Raw genomic sequence first — 17468 nt, 5'->3', positions numbered from 1 at the left:
TATGGTGTGGAAGGAATGACCCTGTGCTTGCCCAAATCGAGTCTGCCTAAAAATGATGAGCCAGGGCTAGAAGAAAGAGAGAGAATTTAATTGTTCAGCTGAAGGGGAAGAGGGAGAGAGGGGGAAGAGAAAGAGAGAGAGAGAGAGAGAGAGAGAGAGAGAGAGAGAGAGAGAGAGAGGGAGAGGAAGGCCATGTAGCCAGAGAAGACCCAATATTCAAACCCCTCATGGTTGGAGGCAGATGGAAGGCAGATGCCACTGCCACTGATCACAGCACTGTGCCGCTGACATAAGGCGGCTTCTGTGTGCCACTGGGTCCAGCACGACAGGCAATGCTGCCCAGTGGTCTGGAGTACACACAGGAAGTAGAATCCAGCTGGAATCCAGTGGAATCCTGCATATGTCAGCCCATCTTCTCTTTGTAAGAGCCCCTAGGTGATGGCTCCTACTGTCCCTCTCTTATGAGTAAGGAAAGGAGGTCTCTGGGGAGCAGGTGACTTGCTCAGGGTCTCTCTGCTCCTAAGGAATATGAACCCATATATGACAGGTTGAAGCTCCCGTTTTTCCACTGCCTCCCACTGCCCCTGGTAAGAGGTCTTTGTTTGGGACTCTCTGCTTGCCATCAGGGCAGCTGACCCCCAACCCTAGCTGCTGCAATGGTCTGTCTGCGAGATGCTAGTCCTGACAATGCCCTGCCCACAAAAGCCAGGGACTGCATCATGTCAGCAGTCTCTAAGTTTTAGTGGGAGCCAGTCCCTGCAGTGTGCTCCATCCCTGGAGGCTGCTTGTCCGTCTTCCCATTGTTCTCCCAGGCTCCGGTGTCTTCCACATCCATCAGCATTCCAAAAGCAAGGCAAAGCTTACAGGCTTCTGGACCAATATGGTCAGCAGCCCCATTTCCTGCCCCTGGCAATGCCCTGGCGGGATGCTCTTGCTGGCCAGTCTAAATGTTTACGTCTGCCAGTGCAGTGGCTGGGTGGATTTATTTAGCTTTGGAGTGCAGTGTGTTTCCGATTATAAACTGTCCAGCCAGGCCCCAGAAAGCCTGGGATCTGCAGGCCTCCCTCCCTGCCCCCAGCCCTGCAAAGCTGGAAATCCCAGCAGGGCTCTGGAAAACCTCTGGGCCAACCAGCTCTGCTGTAAGACAGCCAGCGCATCTGTCCGTACAGCTACAGAGCTACCCAGAGGAGGACCAAAAGGGAGAAAGTTTGACCCTTACCAGGCTGGATTCTCGGCGTGGTGGCGGTCTCGTCCTGAGGTTCGGGGAGCCTGGGTAGGAGAGATGAGACAAGAGGTCTGTCACTCAGGCAATGGCAACAGTGCCTATACCTGCGTTCCCCGGGTGTGCCCCCAACTCTATGTTTTTGTCCCACATGTATCACATAAATGCTCATTAGTTCAGCCTGAACTCTAGCCCTTTCATTTTTTTTGGTTACACTGGGATTTGAACTCAGGGCCTTCTGTTTGCCTAGGTAGGAACCAAGCCTTTTTTGTTGTTGTTGGGGGGAGAGGGCAGGGCTGGCCTTGAACTGCAATCTCTTCACCTCCCAAGTAGCTAGGATCTTGAGAGTGATCTTGCCCAGTTGTATTTGTTTTTGGGAGTTTCTGCTATCTTTTGCCTGGGCTGACCTGGAACTTTCCACCCTCCTATCTCTGCCTCCTGATTAGCTGGTATTACAGATTTGCATCATCATGCCCGGTTAAGGGCACATAGATTCATCAAAGGAATAGCGACAATGTCTATTTCATGCTCATTACCAAGTCCTTAGAAATGAACATACAGCCAAGCAACAGAGGGTGGCCAATAAAAATTTCACCAATGATTGCCCAAGAGAGCTCAGAGTTAAACTGAAAAGCAACTTTCTTCCAGATTACAAAATGGCTGGCAGCCAGGTGCCAATGACTCATGCCGATAATCTTAGCTGCTCAGGAGGCTGAGACTGAGTTTCAATGCCAGCTCAGGCAGACAAATCCAGGAAACTCTTATTTCCAGTTAGCCAGTGAAAAGCCAGAAATGGAAGTGTGGCTTACTGATCTGGGCCCTCTGTGGGGCGATTCTTGCCACTGCTGGGGAGCCCTGGGCCAGCTTGGACACAGTCCTCTCGGGGATGCCCAGGGCGCTGCCGTTAGAGGCGTTGCAGAGGATGGGCAGGCTGATTTCCTTCTTGGTGATAGGTGCCTCGGAGCCTTCCCCTTCAGGTGGAGCTTCTTTGTCCCCAGACGTCTTCTTATTCAGTAGATTGCTGATCTCCATGATGTTGCCGATGATCTCCACTGGGCCTGCCAGATTCTTCTTCCGGGTAGGCAGGTCATCTTTGGCCTTCTTTAGGTAGGATGCTGGTGCCCAGCCCTCTTTGCCTAGGTATCTGTGGAAAGAATAGGCCACACCATCATTAGAGGGCTGATGCCTGGACTTCATCCTCCAAAACCCTGCTCCTCATCTGGCCAGACCTAGCCCAGCCTTCTCTACCATGCTCTGCTAGACATGTGGCAAGGCCACTACTCCAGAGAGAATCAAAGCTGAGGTTTGATGGGAAAGACATTCAGACACCACTGCCTTCCCGCTGGCTACTTTTACCGAGCCTCATCTCTCTTGGTATGGGCTTTCCTTCTCTGCAAAAACATGAGACCTTGAGATTAGATTTCTCAGACTTGGGGTTGCCCAAAAAGTCAACTTCACCATGACCACTTTAGAACACATCAAGGTAGTTCTAGAGACAAGAAATGAAGAAGGGGTGAATGTGGTGTTATATAGATACATGTCCTATAGGATGGGAGAGAGGGAAGGTGCATCTTAGTCTACAGTTCCTTCCCTGGAGCTTATTCAATCTTTTCCTCCCTCCCTCCTCTGTCTGTCTCTGTCTCTCTCGTCTTCTCCACAATGCATGGATAACATTAAGAGTTGCTAAGCTGCATACAGAAGGACCAAACCAATAAGCAGATGTTTGTAAGGAAGGCTGACCGACTAGAGAATGGGCTATAACACTGTAGAGACAGCAAATGGATCCAGCTCATACAGAGAGTCCACACAAACTGGCTTAAAGGTAACATTTTTACATCAGCAGGGTAAAAATGAATTATTCAGTGGTATAAAGACAACTGATTAACCAGTGAGGAAAACCAAGCAAGACTTGGCCTTAAACCATCTAGCAAAATAAAAATTAGTTGTGAATATTTATAATAACTTTAGAGGTTGAAAAGGCTTTCTTGAGTGGGACTCCAAAAACAGAAACCATAGATGAAAAGCCTAGAAAAGCACATGACTAGATCAAATTAAAACCACTGGTAATGGTCAACACAAAAAACAAAACACATTAAAAAAACAAAACACTGAAGGCAAATGATAGGGCTGACTTCATTTGTGGTGATTCAATGACTTTTTTTTTGTCAGTTGTGGGGCCTGAACTCTGGGCCTAGGCGCTGTCCCTCAGCTCTTCAGCTCAAGAATAGTGCTCTACCCCTGAGTCACAGCGCCACTTCCGGCCTTTTCTATTTATGTGGTGCTAAGGAATTGAACCCAGGGCTTCCCACATGCAAGGCAAACACTCTTATCACTGAGCCACCTTCCTAGCCCTCAATGACTTCTTAAAACAAGATTCTCAGTGGTTCATGCCTGTAATCCTATCTACTCAGGAGGCTGAGATCTGAAGATTGTGGTTCAAAGCCAAGCCCAGGCAGGAAAGTCTGTGGACTCATCTCCATTTAACCACCAGAAAACTGGAAATGGGGGCTATGGCTCAAAGTGATAGAGCATGCCCAGGCCCTGAATTCAAGCCTCACAACTGACAAAATACAAAATAAACAAAACCCACCAAAATTTCCCCTCTTCTTCCCCCTGGAGCTGAGTGTTTCCTTACATCCACTGAAAGCTTGCTTTTTTTTTTTTGGTTGGTCGTGGGGCTTGAACTCTGGGCGGGGATGCTGTCCCTGAGCTGAGCTCTTCAGCTGAAAGTGAGCACTCTACTGCTTTCTGGCGGGGGCAGTGGTGGTGGTGGTGGTGATGTTAATTAGAGATAAGAGTCTCATGGACTTTCCTGCTGGGGCTGGCTTTGAACTGCGATCCTCAGAGTAGCTAGGATTATAGGTGTGAGCCATCGGTGCCCAGCAAGAGCTTGCTTTTTGTCCAGCAATTGTAGCCAGTGTCTCTAAGTCTGTTTCCATATCCCTATCTGCTTTCTGGGGGCAACATCTGGCTCTTTGGAATGGCTCTTTCCCCCTGCCTGATGTGACCTTGATCTCAGAGCACATTAGGTGGGAGAGAAGGAACAGGAAAGCTAGTCTGTTCATCTACACATAGTTGAGCTTTGCTGGGCAGCTCAGGTAGGAGCTGGCCCCTTGTACTATATCACAGGAATGTGCACACCGGTTGTCCAGGCTCTCCTATCTTGGCTTGGAAGGCAGATTCAGAGATGGCCTCTGGAAGTCATGGGTGCACATAGAAACCCAAAACTTCAAGAGTGGACAGAAGCAACTAACAAAACAAAATACTCAAGAGCTAAGACTCAGAACAGCAAAACAAGCACCAGAACGAGCTGTGGCAGCACTTAGTCCAGAGCCTGGCCCTTCCTGGTGTCCATGTAAAGTGGAAGAAGTGGGGAGAAGGTCCTCAGGATGATGGTTAGACCTTTTTATAGCCCAAGTGCCTTTCACAGCCTCTGTGTTCCTTCACATGATATGGATTAAACTAGGCTCCAGGCTCCGAGTTACATGGACAGAGCAAGGTTCCAGGTAGAGAAATGTAAGGGCACCAGGAGTGGCTCTGTGTGTCTGGGTCTACCGCACACAGCTGCTACCCAGCTCTGAAGCTGAATCAACTCCAGAGGGAAGCGAATTGGAAAAGGTGAGAGAAGACAGAGACAGACAGAGAGAGAGAGAGAGAGGAGACAGAAAAACAGAGAAAGAGAGTGTGCACACATAAAGAGCTGGGCGAAGAGAAGAAATACAGAAAACGAGGATCAAATGGAGCCTGCAATGCTGGGAAACAGCATATGTGAAAACGTCTGGCAGCCTTCTTAAGGTGGAACTGTTTCATCGGGGTTTTCTCTGTTCAATCACCTGCTAGTTAAAAAGACTAAGCTATGGTGACAATAGCTGACTAGGAAGTAGTCCTGAGTAACTTTGTTGGTCATTTTACAAAAACTTAAGAAATAAAAACAAAAAGCAAGCTTGCAGGTCATTTCTAGGTGGATGACTTAGGCTGCCTGCCTGCCAAGATGTGTGGATCCTGGCCTTTCTAGCCCAGGCTGATAGTTGGTGGGTCCTGGGGGCCAGTTCTAGTTTGCATTGCTTAGAGAACGTGAAAGTCTTGGGGCAGTGACTTTGAACAACTCACGTCCAGACATACAGGCTCATCTCACCAGGGACATCTCAGGTCTTCCTGACTCACAGGCACTGGGTGAGGACAATGGGGGGACTGAGGAGCTATCAGTGAGGTGCAGTGACCTTCACCCCAACTCTCAGCAGAGACTGACCTCTTACACGATGTTCCACTGCATTTTGGGCAGTGGCTGTCTGAGCGGTGACACTGCCTACAACCCCGGGAGCCAAGCAGAGTGCACACCCTGGCCTGCACCTCATCCTGGAGTGTCAGGTTTGGTGGGCTTAGGTGGTTGCCCCCAGAGACCACAAAGAGAGAAGTCTCCATGGCTGAGCTGCTACAAAGGAACCAGCAGCTCTTCCTGGGAGCCGGTCTCCTGCAGGGCAGCGAGGCTGGGTCTTATTTGGCTATAGTGAGTGATGGCCACATGTTGGTTTACTCTACTTCCCTACCCATCCCCCGGGTGGGCTCCTCAGCTGGGAACTGTGATTGGGCCCTGGGAGGAAGGGGCCCCACTTCCACTCCGGCCCTGCAGAGTGTAATGGCCCCCAGCTGCCAGGGACAACACGCATGCCAAAGGCCCATGTCTGGGGCCAGAGTGCTGAGTCGTGGGCAGCAGAGGCTTCCTGCTGGACACCAACACCCCAGGCTGCCCTTGCTGTGCAGCAGGCTAGACAGCCAAGGCCGGACGCAGAAAACCAGATTCAGATGTTGTTGCACACTTGGCAGCTGTGTGGGAAGGGCTGCACCAGTGTCTGCGAGCTGAGCTGAGCTGAGCTGAGCGGGGTCCCTGGGCTTCACAGGCTGGGGCTCAGGTTCTGCTTTTCAGCCACAGAGAGCTGGTGCATGGCTGCCATGGGAAACTTCCTTCTACCTGGGACCATGGCTGCTCCACACACACTATGCTGCCCAGAGCCTGGGAGGGCGAGGTTGGGAGAGAAGAATCCTGCAGCTGCACGTGGGCTCCTACCTGATGTACCACCAGCCCTCCAGGTTCTTCTGGATCACCTCCACGGTGACGCCCTTCTCAAAACCAATCTCATCCTTGCTCTGACTGGTGTAGGGCTGCACGGTGACGTACTTCTCCTCTGTGAGGTGGGTGGGAAGCAAGAAAGCAAGATGATTTAGGGTTAGGGTGCAGGCTGTGTTTCCTGTCCCCTCCTGCCTGGGCTTGCCCTAGCTCAAGGTGCCCTGGGTCTGCTCTGGCATCGTAGGGAAAAGAAGGGAAAGACCAGGACTTGGGTGGCAGTGGAAAGGTCATGGGGTTGGATTACTGCCACTCACTCCGAAGTATATGCCAAAGCCAGCAGGGATCCAGGCTGTTGGTGAAGTTTTGGACAGCACAAAGTCAACTCTTCTAGCCATGCTGCTGTGGTCCCAGGAGCTCCCTGAACTGAAGGCAGGGCCGGGAGGAGCCTGCCTCTCATGGGGCATGAAGTTGAGACCAATGCCAGGTTTCCCCTGAAAGTCTAGTCCTTCTTGAAACATGCCAGGCTTCCATCTGGTCCCCATATGTGCTCTCTGAGCCCTGTCCCTGCCTCAACCTCTTGACTTCCAGATGCTTCCAGCAGCACCTTCTTGGTGAGGCCTTCCCTAAATCCCTGACCATTAACGGAGCATCACATAATTTTCTCTATAGTGTCCCAGAGAACACAGCCATGCAAGAGTGGTTGTGTAGTTTGTTAAGGCAAAGGAGCTGGGGCCAAGTGAGTGTGGAGCTGCCAGCAGCCCTGCTGCCTGGGGGCCCTCCGGGACCTCGCCAGGCACCTGACTGTGCAGCTCCATCCCCTGCAGAGCTGCTACCCTCTGTGGGTGACTTCTTCTTGGTCACAGTTACCTAAAAGCATCTTGGGAAACTTCTGGAAGAGCTCACAGCAGGCACGAGGAGGCTGGGACAAGCTGAGACAGAGGAGGTACACCCAGTGATCTAGGAACACTCCCAGGAGAGCCGCCCTGAACTCTGCTGTCACCTCCAGCCGAGGGGCTCTCCTGAGGCTGTGACGTGTGGGCACGCAGCAGTAAAAGCTGTGTACTCCATGAGCAAGGAGGAAGGCAGGGCCAGGCAGGGCTGAGCGGGGAACTGAGCGAGAGGCTTTCTAGGAGCTCAAAATAGCAAGAAGCTGGCCCTGCTCCTGGACTCCCAGCTGGGAAAGCCACCCCTGGACTGCTCAGCTGGACCCAGGCTGCTTGGGCCTTTGGCAGCTGTGTATAGGGGGGCAGGGAGACGGCTGCCACCCCAAATCCCTGCTGTGGAGGGTCCTCTGTTCATCCTCCCCTGGATTATCGGGGTCCTGTGTGTAGCCCTGTGCTGGGCTGAGATATCAGCTCCCAAGGGGCTGTCCTGCCATGCTGTAGGGACAAAATGGATGGGCCACAGGAGGCTGCACCCATCCTCAGCACGGGAAGCTGGGCGGGAAGCATCTCTCCCACGCTGGCCTTTCTCAGCATCCACCAGAGAGGGTTCTGCTTGTAGGGCCTTCAGATTCCACTCTGGCCCAGCCCAGGACTGCTGCCAAGGCTGCCTGAGAACGCTACCTAGCCAATTCTGACTTGGGCCCTGGAGAAGTTCCACGTTCTCCTGCCTGCTTCTGGTCCTGCTCCATTTTCCAGTGGGCCACGGTAAATCCTGGCCCAGGAGGTGGCCAGAGGGGCTGCGCCAGGCCTGGAGAATCCAAGGCCTGAGGTCCACATTTTGCCTTTGTTCAGTTGGGCTATTTTTAAAACCCTGTGGTTTGAGCAGGAAGCCATCATGATAGTTTTCCTAGGCAAGGTTGCCTTTGCAGAGAAAAAGGACAGCCTTTCTTGAGGGAGGTCAGTAGTCTTGCCCCGCCCCACGGCCTACAACTGGGCCTTGACCATCCAGGGTGGGCGCAGCCTCGCAAAGCCACCACTTGCCATAGCAGCCTCTTAGAGAGTATCTGGCAGACTGAGTCGACTCTTGCTTTGCCTAACCTCCCAGAAGTGGGAGCAGAACCAAGGATATTGATTCTGACTGTAAAAGCTGAGCTGATCCTACTAAGGGCCCTGTTCTGGGGGCTGAGTGGCTGCATTTCCAACGTTTCCCCCCCCCCCCCAGGGCCATGGGGGCTCATTCTGCCCTGGCCACTGTGAGGTTCCACAGGAGAATTCAGGGGGGGCCAGGAAGTCAAACCAACACTTCCTTCTTGCCCCTTTGAGCAGGTGGTTTTCTGCCCTAGATGGCTCAGCCATGTATCCTAGATAGAGGATGCATGGGTCTCAGTCCTCCCAACTCACAGGTGAGTTGTGGAACAAGCAGAGACAAGCCCTCTACTGCCACCAACTTCACCGTCAGGGGAGTGGCCACACAAGGGAATGCCCAGAAGGATGGAAATGGCCTCCTATGGTTGGCTAGAGTCTGCAGGAGTCAGAGACACTGCTTAGGAAACAGGTAAGAGGAGGCTTGCCGTGTGCTCAGAATCTAGTCAGGCCTTTAGGGATGTGTAGAGTCTGGAGCCATGATCTGCCATGCAGCGATGGTGGCATCCCTGGGCTGGGGAGGGCTGGCCAAGCGGCCAGCAGACTGGGAGAGATGGACAGCCCGTTCTGGTTTTGGAGGCAGGGGCTGGAAACCCTGCAGTTTCCAAACCACAGAAGCCTCCTCTTTCCAAGCACTTTCCCCTCTGTCAGCAGTCTCTGAGGCTCCCCTCCTGGCCCCCGCAACTCCCTGAAACACTCCCCTCCACGAGGAGAGGCCTTTGCTTGGCTGGCTGAGGGCTCGGGAGGGAAGGCCCCGGGAAGCACTGCCTTCTCTGGTCTAGTTACTCTGTGACCCGCTCTACTGCTCCCAGAGCACGCACTGTCTCCCAGCCAGCTCTCTGCAAGTTTTTCTTGGCTCCTGATTTAAGATAGCCCATAGGACTGAGGTTGGGAAATTATGTTGCTAAGGTGTCTTTGACAGAGAGTTGGGGGGGAGGGAGAGAGAGTATAAGGTATGTGCTTATATTTGCTTAAGTATGAGTGACTGGACAATTATGTATTGAGTTGTGTCTACATGTATAACTGTGGATCTGAATACACACCCTATGTGTACGTGGTATGAAGGGTTATTTGTATACACACTGTGGGTGCTGCTGCAGACGAGTATATACAATGAGCCATTGTTACATATATAAGGCATCCGTGACTGTGTATGTAACACTCGGGAGCTGTCTACATATGATGACGTAACTGGAATTATAGACGTGTGTCTGTCAGTGGCTGTGTGCACAGGACTGCGGAGACACAGCTGGGGGGAGACTGGTACCGCAGTTCCCATTACACCTGTGGTGTGCCAGAGGTGCCCAGGTGTGGACCTCACACAGCGGGGATCCGTGTGCTCGCGTGTTGGGCTCAGCATGTGATGGTATGTGCAGCAGGTCAAACTCCTAACAGCTTCCCAGTAGACCTGTCCCCTCCCTCCTGGCTTTAGGTTGGCTTCTGCTTTACATTCAGTCTCTGTTGTTTCTACAGCCCAGACCTCTGCCCTGTTTCAGTCTCCAGGGTTCAAGCCCACATTGTACCCTCAAGACAAGTTGGGCTGCTCATGCTCAGAGCTCTGAGCCGAGCCTGAGGCTGACTCCGCGCCAGCTCTGGGCTGTGGCCACCCAAGATTCAGACCTTCTGTTGCCTTGAGCTTGGAACAGATACTAAAGCATGCTCTCACTGTCACTGGGAAACACAACGGAGGATGGGGTGTGAGTCCCGGGCACCCCTGAATCCCAGCAAGCCCAGCGCTCACTGTGCCCCTCCCTTGCTCAGGGGTGAGGAGTGGCGAGGAGCTGCTTCCGCTGTGTTGTCACTGTGAGAGGCTCACATTATGGGGGAAGAGAAACTGGCCACCCACTGGCTGGGTAGGGGAATCTGCAGATGTTCATGGTTGCATCCAGAGGCCCACTCTGCTCTCCCTCATTGCCCAGATTCCTGGACTTTGGAAAAGATCTAGGCCAAAATGCTCTGAATCAGAAAAGGTCTCAGCTCCCTCATCAGCCCACAGCCAGGCCAGGTACCTCCCTGGAATCCTCTTGATCGGGTCCCTCCTGAAATCCCAGAGGCCTTATCTTCTTCAGCGCTGGCTGGGGCTGTACCCTGATGCCAGGCTGGCTCTGGCTTCCACGCTTTTCCTGGTTGAAGGAGGGACGCAGGCTAGTCCTCTTTCTACTTAATCCCCAAGAAGCTGGCAGGATGGCTTTGGCTCAGTGAGTCTTTCTTTCTCAGTGGAAGGAGGCAATAAAGGGCAGGGGAGTGGAGGGTCTTGCAGGGACTGACTGACCCTTGGGCCTTAACTCTGCAGTGCTTAGGACAGGTATAGCCTTTCTTAGAGACCCAGAGACTCCCTCCTCCCCCTGATCCTTCTCTTTAGAACTCACCTTTATGAGGGACCCATATCATGTCATAAGTCTCATGACCCCCATTCCCAGGAAAATAGCGAGCTAGAGAGACAGCCACCCCTGGTAGCACCCCGAGACTCAGGAGCCAGGCCCCTTCCCACTCCCAGCTGCAATGCCCACAGCAGACAGACAGCTGAGCGCAGAGGAGGTGTTAGTGAGAAACAGGTGGCAGCTGTGGGGGAGGAGCGGTGGGCGCCATCACCTCGGCTGTGCTGTCTGTTGACCATCCCGCCCAGGGTCCACCGGCGATCCAGGCGCCGCAGATGGGCCTTGCGTCTCTTGGACACTGGTGTGAGAGATGGTGATGGAGCACAGGCCGGACACGAACCGGTGGAGAAAATGGAGATGAGGATGAGATGGGGTGGGGGAGGGGAGGAGGAAGGAACAAGAGGGAAGGAGGGACGGAGGAAGGGAGATGTGTCCATGCTGCCGAGGTGAGCATCAGCGGGGCTGAGCTGAGGGACAACACACCAGGGCTGGATGGGGGTGACATTATAGGCAAAAAGTCAACCAAAGCTAAACCCTTCCATAAACTCCTATGCCTTTAAAAAAAAGCAAGAGTAGAGCTGGGCCCTGGTGGTTCACGCCTGTTAATCCTAGCTACTCAGGAGGCTGAGATCTGAGGATTCCTGCCAGCCTTGGCAGGAAAGACCATGAGAATTCTTATCTCCAATCAACCACCAGAACACTGGAAGCAGCACTGTAGCTCAAAGTGGTAGAGTTCTAGCCTTGAGTGAAGAGGCTCAGGGGCAGCACCCAGGTCCTGAGTTCAAGCCCCATGACTACCAATAAATAAATGAATGAATAAATAAATAGGAAGAGTCCCTCAAGTCAGCCCTGTGTGTGGCAACCCCTCAGAGGCTCCTCCAAGGCCTAGACAGCAACGGTTCCCAGGAGGATGTGGGTCCCACAGTGCCTGGGCTGACATCTACTCATTCACTAATGGTGACTGTGAACTTGCCACCATGGGCAGGGCAAAGAGGGAACAGCATGTCCAGGGGAGACTGGGGCTCCCCCTCTTTGCAGGCTCACAGGTCCCCCCCCCCCCCACACTGGGTGAGTTCACGTCTTTCCCTTCTTTTTTTTTTTTTTGGACAGTCGTTGGGCTTGAACTCTGGGCCTGGGCGTTATCCCTCAGCTCTTCAGCTCAAGGCAAGCGCTCTACTGCTTGAGCCACATACCACTTCCGGTTTTCTAGTGGTTTATTGGAGATAAGAGTCTCACGGACTTTCCTGCCTGGGCTGGCTTTGAACCGCTTTGAACCACTATCCTCAGATCTCAGCCTCCTGAGTAGCTAGGATTATAGGTGTGAGCCACCAGCACCCGGCTCATCTTTCCCTTCTTAGTGGTCCCTGCTGGATTGAGTCTGGGGATGGCACTGTTGCTGCTTTGTACCTCTGTGTCCTCAGGGCCTGGCACAGTGCCGGGCACTGGTCTAGGAAAGACTTGCCAAATGAAACACACAAGGAGCCATGTCACAAGCCCAGCACTGTAGCTTCATGTCATCTGTTTGGGTCTCTGATGACAGAGATTTGAGGCTTCCAAGATTCTCACTGTTCAAGAGCAGGTTGCCTGGACTGCACTCACTGTGTGGATCCCACACTGGTCTTCTGAGGCTGAGCCCCAAACCCTCATGCACCCCTGCACTCAGGCCCAGCTCAAGCTAGCCTGCCTCCTGGGAGTCCCAGGGCACGGACTAGACCTGGGCTCCATAATGCCAGCTGGCTCCCCCTCCTGGCACCACAGAAGGATGCTGCTAGGCTGCCTGGCCCTGGACAGGGAGACGGACTGATGGTTAGAATGAAAGTGAAACTGTCCACCTCCAACTGAATCAAACTCCAATGAGATTGTCTCTGGATATCTGCTCTCCCCGGGAGGAGAATGACCTGTGTGACTAGCCCCTTACTTTACAGCCTGGACAACAGGTTAGGAGGTGTGGGGTTTAACTAAGACCAACCACTGGCAAACAGGTCACCCTGGGAGGCTTGCCTATTTCCTTATCTGTCATAGGATAATATTTCAGGCCATGGCAGGGGCCACAAAGATCTGGGCACATTATTCAGGTCCTATGGGGACAGAAAGGCATTGGGCAGGCGATGGAGACCATCTTCACAATAACTGATGTTTACTCCCTCAATTCCAGGCTTGTTTTAATGCATGTATGAGGATCATCTCCCCTGAACTTCACAAAAGCCTTTGTGGTCAGCACTAGCCCCCCTATACCAGTGGGGAGGGGCCCAAGGTGCTAAAAAGCTGAGTCACCAACACCCACAAGGCAGCAGGTGCAGACAGTTGGACAAAAAGCATCGTGGTTGTGGCAACCTGCCCTGAACCCTACTGTGGATCTGGGCAGGAGGAGATGCTCAGGTATGGAATCTACAGTTGTCTACATGTGGCCAGTGATGCTGGCACACAGTCCTACCAAAGCTCTAGGGAGGGGGGAGGGACACAGTGGGTGTACTTGCACACACACCTCCGGATATTGCACTTGCTTGGCCTCTCTGACTCTTCCTCCATCAGTCCACTAGCACTTGTTCCATGCAAAGTACCCATGTCCTGTCCTAACCAGGCTGGCACTGTGTGTGTGTGTGTGTGTGTGTGTGTGTGTGTGTGTGTGTGTGTGTGTGTGTGTGTGTGTGCGCGTGCGTGCGTGCGTGCGTGTGTGTGTGTGGTGTGTGTGTGTGTGTCTTTCCTGCCCTGGCCTTCTTCACATTCAGTGTCTGAAGCCTACACCCCTACCCAACACTTCTGCTCTGCTCTTCTGATGCAGCACATACTCCTTGTCAGTAAAGCAGGCATTTCAGAGTGGCCTGGTGATAAGGCCACAGCTAGAATCCTGAGCCCCTGCAGCTAGAAATACAGGGATGGCAACACTCAGATGCCCAGGGTAATGACCAGGGCATCTGAGGCCTTTGCCTGCACTGACAACAGCTGTCAGGAGCTACCTCAGAGAACGGGGCAGTATATAAGGTAGGAGGTGAGGGCTGACAACCACACTGGACCCATTCTGCCCAGGGGCCATGGCAGCAGAGGGACACTTTGAACCCTGCTTTCCATGGCTTAGTGAGCAGCCTGGACACTCTAACCCTTCCCAATAGGTCCCCAGCCCCCAGAGACCTGTCACAAGGTAAGTGTGCACGGCAGAGGTCTGGCTCTGATCACGAAGCTGAAATACAGCATGGGCCCAGGAAGAAGGGTGGGGCTTCCTTCAGCTGCTACTCGCCAGCCAAGGAACCGACATTTAGAAGGATGAATAAGGAGCTGGCACTTGGTAAGCTGCTTATTTTGGTCTGGATAGCAGGGAGGTAGGGGTGAGAGGAGCAGGCCTGGAGGTGGCCTGAGTCCCGGGTGGCAGGCCTACATCTCTCTGGCTCAAAGACAGGTCCATCTGGATCATCTCCACGGTTAGACCGTTAGGGAAAGGATTCTTGCTGCCAGGCCGAGGGAGGTTTGGAAGGCATTAGGAGCAGGCAGCCAGGAACTAAGAGGGAGTGTAGTATTGGTAGGGGCGTGGCTCAGACTTAACTTGGGCTAGTGCTAGCCTACAGGGCTGGGGCAGGTCCTGGAAATGTAGAGAGAGAGAAGTACCTAGTAGAACCTTGTGGAGCCAGAGGTAATCAGAGAGGCTGCTTGTGCAGGGGCCTGTGCCCCAATCAGTCCCTGAGATGCCAAAGAGGTGCTCACAGACCTGTCTGAGTTGGCACCCAGTACAGTGAGCTTCTGGGTAGGACACTTGCAGAGTGGGAGTTGTGTCCCCACACCCCCTTGGGTTATCTTGCTGCAGGAGGGGCTGGGAGCAGTGGGAGGTCTCTGTAGGGTCCTCAGAAGGAGCTTCTGGGGGGAGGCAGCTTTCTGAGGAGTTTGAGTTCTGAGATTGCTCTCCTCAGTCTGTCCCCCAAAGCTGTCAAAGCCTAGGACCATACTCCAAGGAACTTGCCCACGCCAGGGGAAGCCACAGACCTGCCCGAGCTGGCACGTGTTCTTAGCCCCACGCTGGGGTGTGGGTAGGTGATCTTATGGGTTGGCCTCTGTGAGACAGTATGGCCCAGTGCACTTTGGTGGTTCAGATTGTTTTGGGAGGAAGATTGGGAGAGCTCCCAGGAAGGGGTTGACCCCCAGCCACAGCGGGCACCATAGCCCAGCCTCACTACCATCTTCCCTGAGAACCTGCACAACCTTACCTTCCCCAGTCTTAGAGGTATTGATGTCCGAGTCATCCCTTGTGCCATTCTGGGCCTCCAGGTAGGTGGCAGGGACCCAGCCCTGTTCCTCAGAGGTGCTCACGAACCACCAGCCTGCAGAAGGGACAGACAGAAGGGGCCATGAGAGCCTGCAGGATGGTGGAGGCAAGCTGGGTCAGGATGAAGGGGGAAGGAGCAGCCAGCGGGCAGGGCACCGAGTCAGACAGCCTCAGCACCTGGCAAACACCTGGCCTAGAAGAATCTGCATCTTGTTAAAGGCACAAAAGACCAACACACTCCTAGAGAACAGAGCCAATAAACCTCTATCCACTCTTACAACACATTTGATGAAGAAATAAAAAAGGAAATAGACAGCAGGGTCTATCTCAAAAGTGCAAAGCATCTTTGCAGTAAAGGCCCAGTGTGTTTGAGCTCTGGCTGTCCATGCATGGCCCCTGAAGCTGGGCGGCTTTTCTGCTCTGAGGAGCATGAGCTGAGCACCTCAGAGAGCCTCTAGAGGTCAGCGCTTTCCTTTCCTGGGCACGGGTCAGCAGTGTGTTCCCTTCAGCTACCCTCCACTGCCTTTGAAGTATGTTGTCACTGCATCCTCAAGTGACCCCGAGGACCACAGCCACACGATAAAGGCTCATTCATGTCACTTGTTCATTCATGTGACTTACTCTTTTGTTTGTTCATTCAAGAACTAGTTATGGAAATGGGAGGGAGGGAATGGGAGAGGATGAGGGAACAAATGACACTGTACGAAAGGAAATGTACCTGGATTACCTGACAATTGTAAATGGAACCCTGCTGTATATCACCTCTAAAACAGCAATAAAGTAAATTTAAAAAAAATAAAAAGTTTAGGCAAAAAAAACCCCAAACAAAACAAAATAAACTAGTCACTAGTAAAGTATGTGACCTGCCCCTCCTTCTACCATCCTTTCTCAGAGACCTTTCCCCAGGCTTGTCTTCTCCTGCCCCCCCCCCCCTCCCTGTCTGATCTTTCCCCAACCCCCATATAATCTGGTCCTTCTTCACTTCCTGTTGGAGGCTTGGAGCTTCTCTCCAGGCAGGACTGAGAGTCCCACACTTTCCACAGCAGTGAGTGGCTGCCTGAGGCATGGTGGGGAATCCCTGATTGGGCCTGGTATTTGAGTAAGCTCAGATGCCATGATCTAGGAGCCCTGCTGGCTACCTGGAATGGGCCTCCAGCTCTGTCTGGAGAGAAAAAGATCACAGCCCCCAGGTCTAGCCCTTCCTCAGGCTTCACAACTGGAGTGACCAAGGCCTTCCTCTGGTACATGCCATACAAGCATAAGGAAGGCAGCTTGCATCATGGAGTCACAGAGCATCAGGCAGGAAGAACAAGGGAAACCCCCTTCCCCCTCCCCCCCTCCCCACTTCCACCCCCGCGCCTCAAATTGCTGAAAGCAGCAATGCTACAGGTATAATTTCCTTCGCTTCTTGCTATGGCTCTAAACCTATTTCTCCTAAGAATTCGGGGAGGCATCTTCTGGTAGCTCTCTAGCACTCCAGAAGCCAGGGTGAAGGGGCAGGCCCGGTCCCTTCTCCCACCTCTGGTGTCTACCCCTCACTCTCAGGGGCTGGGACATGCCCAGAGCTGTCTCCTCCCCCCAGCCCAGACACTTTAGGATCCTTTTCTCCTGCTGCGGCTCCAGCACAGGGCCGGGCCGAGACTCGCCATCCTCATGGGCTGATGGTCCCTGTCAGCCTTCCTCAGAATACTCACCGGGGCTTCTTCTACTCCCCTCCCAACTCTTACAGAGCTGGGCCACGAGGCTTCCAGCCTTAGCTCCCTTCTTGTGCCAGAGGATGCCCTGCCACCTCCGCTGAGCCAAGATAACAGGCTCAAACGCTACCCTGGAGAGCGGCAGCGATCGTGGCTGAGGCGCTCGCCTGTCTGTGCAGACCTCCTGAGATGCCTGGCACAAAGCACACAGCTGGGGCTTCTGGAATGACTCCCCGGGCCTGCACCCACCCACAGTCACTGACAGGCTACTCCCAGATGCCAGCAGTTCAGATGTCAACTGCTGACATGGGGGCTGGTGACCAAAGCCACTGCGGATGCATGAGGTGCAGACAAAACTGGAACTCCTGGGTGTGGCCCACTGACCAAAGGGTGCTGGCATCTGTCAGTAAGGGTTTCCTGCTTCCCTCCAATGCCTGTAGAGCTGTGTGGCCTTTCTTGCAGTGTGTGTGTGTGTGTGTGTGTGTGTGTGTGTGTGTGTGTGTGTGTGTGTGTGTGTGTGTGTGTGTGTGTGTGTGTGTGTGTGTGTGTGTGTGTGTGTGTGTGTGTGTGTGTGTGTGTGTGTGTGTGTGTGTTGCATGGATACAGACATGTTTGAGTCTGTGAGAGGTGTGCTATGTACATGTCCATCTTGTTTGTGGGTGGGAGTAAAACCAGGGCTGGCACACAGATATCACACACAATGCAGCCAAACACAGAGAAGGAGTCTTCCAGTCAGGCACCTGGCCTGATGCACCTGTATCCCTGAAATCTGGTGTTCTTGCATAGGCCCCTGCCACTGAGCATGTGTCTTATGTGTGCACGCCTTGAGT

At 53.2% G+C, this 17468-nt stretch overlaps 1 protein-coding gene across 5 annotated transcripts in view; it reads right to left on the bottom strand.

Annotated features, from left to right (window-relative positions):
* The window catches only part of Sh3pxd2a (SH3 and PX domains 2A), a 201458-nt gene that overhangs the window by 12828 nt on the left and 171162 nt on the right, over window positions 1-17468 (bottom strand). For 3 of the 5 annotated variants that reach the window (XM_069994099.1, XM_069994101.1, XM_069994110.1), the window contains 5 exons: window positions 14886-14999; window positions 10907-10990; window positions 6288-6405; window positions 2032-2366; window positions 1220-1269 (listed from right to left, as the gene is read on the bottom strand). In XM_069994099.1, coding sequence (XP_069850200.1) covers window positions 1220-1269; window positions 2032-2366; window positions 6288-6405; window positions 10907-10990; window positions 14886-14999 — 701 coding nt within the window. The remainder of the gene's footprint in view (window positions 1-1219; window positions 1270-2031; window positions 2367-6287; window positions 6406-10906; window positions 10991-14885; window positions 15000-17468) is intronic. The other 2 variants (XM_069994102.1, XM_069994105.1) reach the window with 1 other exon arrangement.

This window comes from Dipodomys merriami, unplaced genomic scaffold (genome assembly GCF_024711535.1).
Source record: "Dipodomys merriami isolate MVZ:Mamm:240054 unplaced genomic scaffold, mDipMer1.0.p SCAF_102, whole genome shotgun sequence".
Lineage (NCBI taxonomy): Eukaryota > Metazoa > Chordata > Mammalia > Rodentia > Heteromyidae > Dipodomys > Dipodomys merriami.
This window is presented reverse-complemented; position numbering and strand designations above follow the sequence as displayed.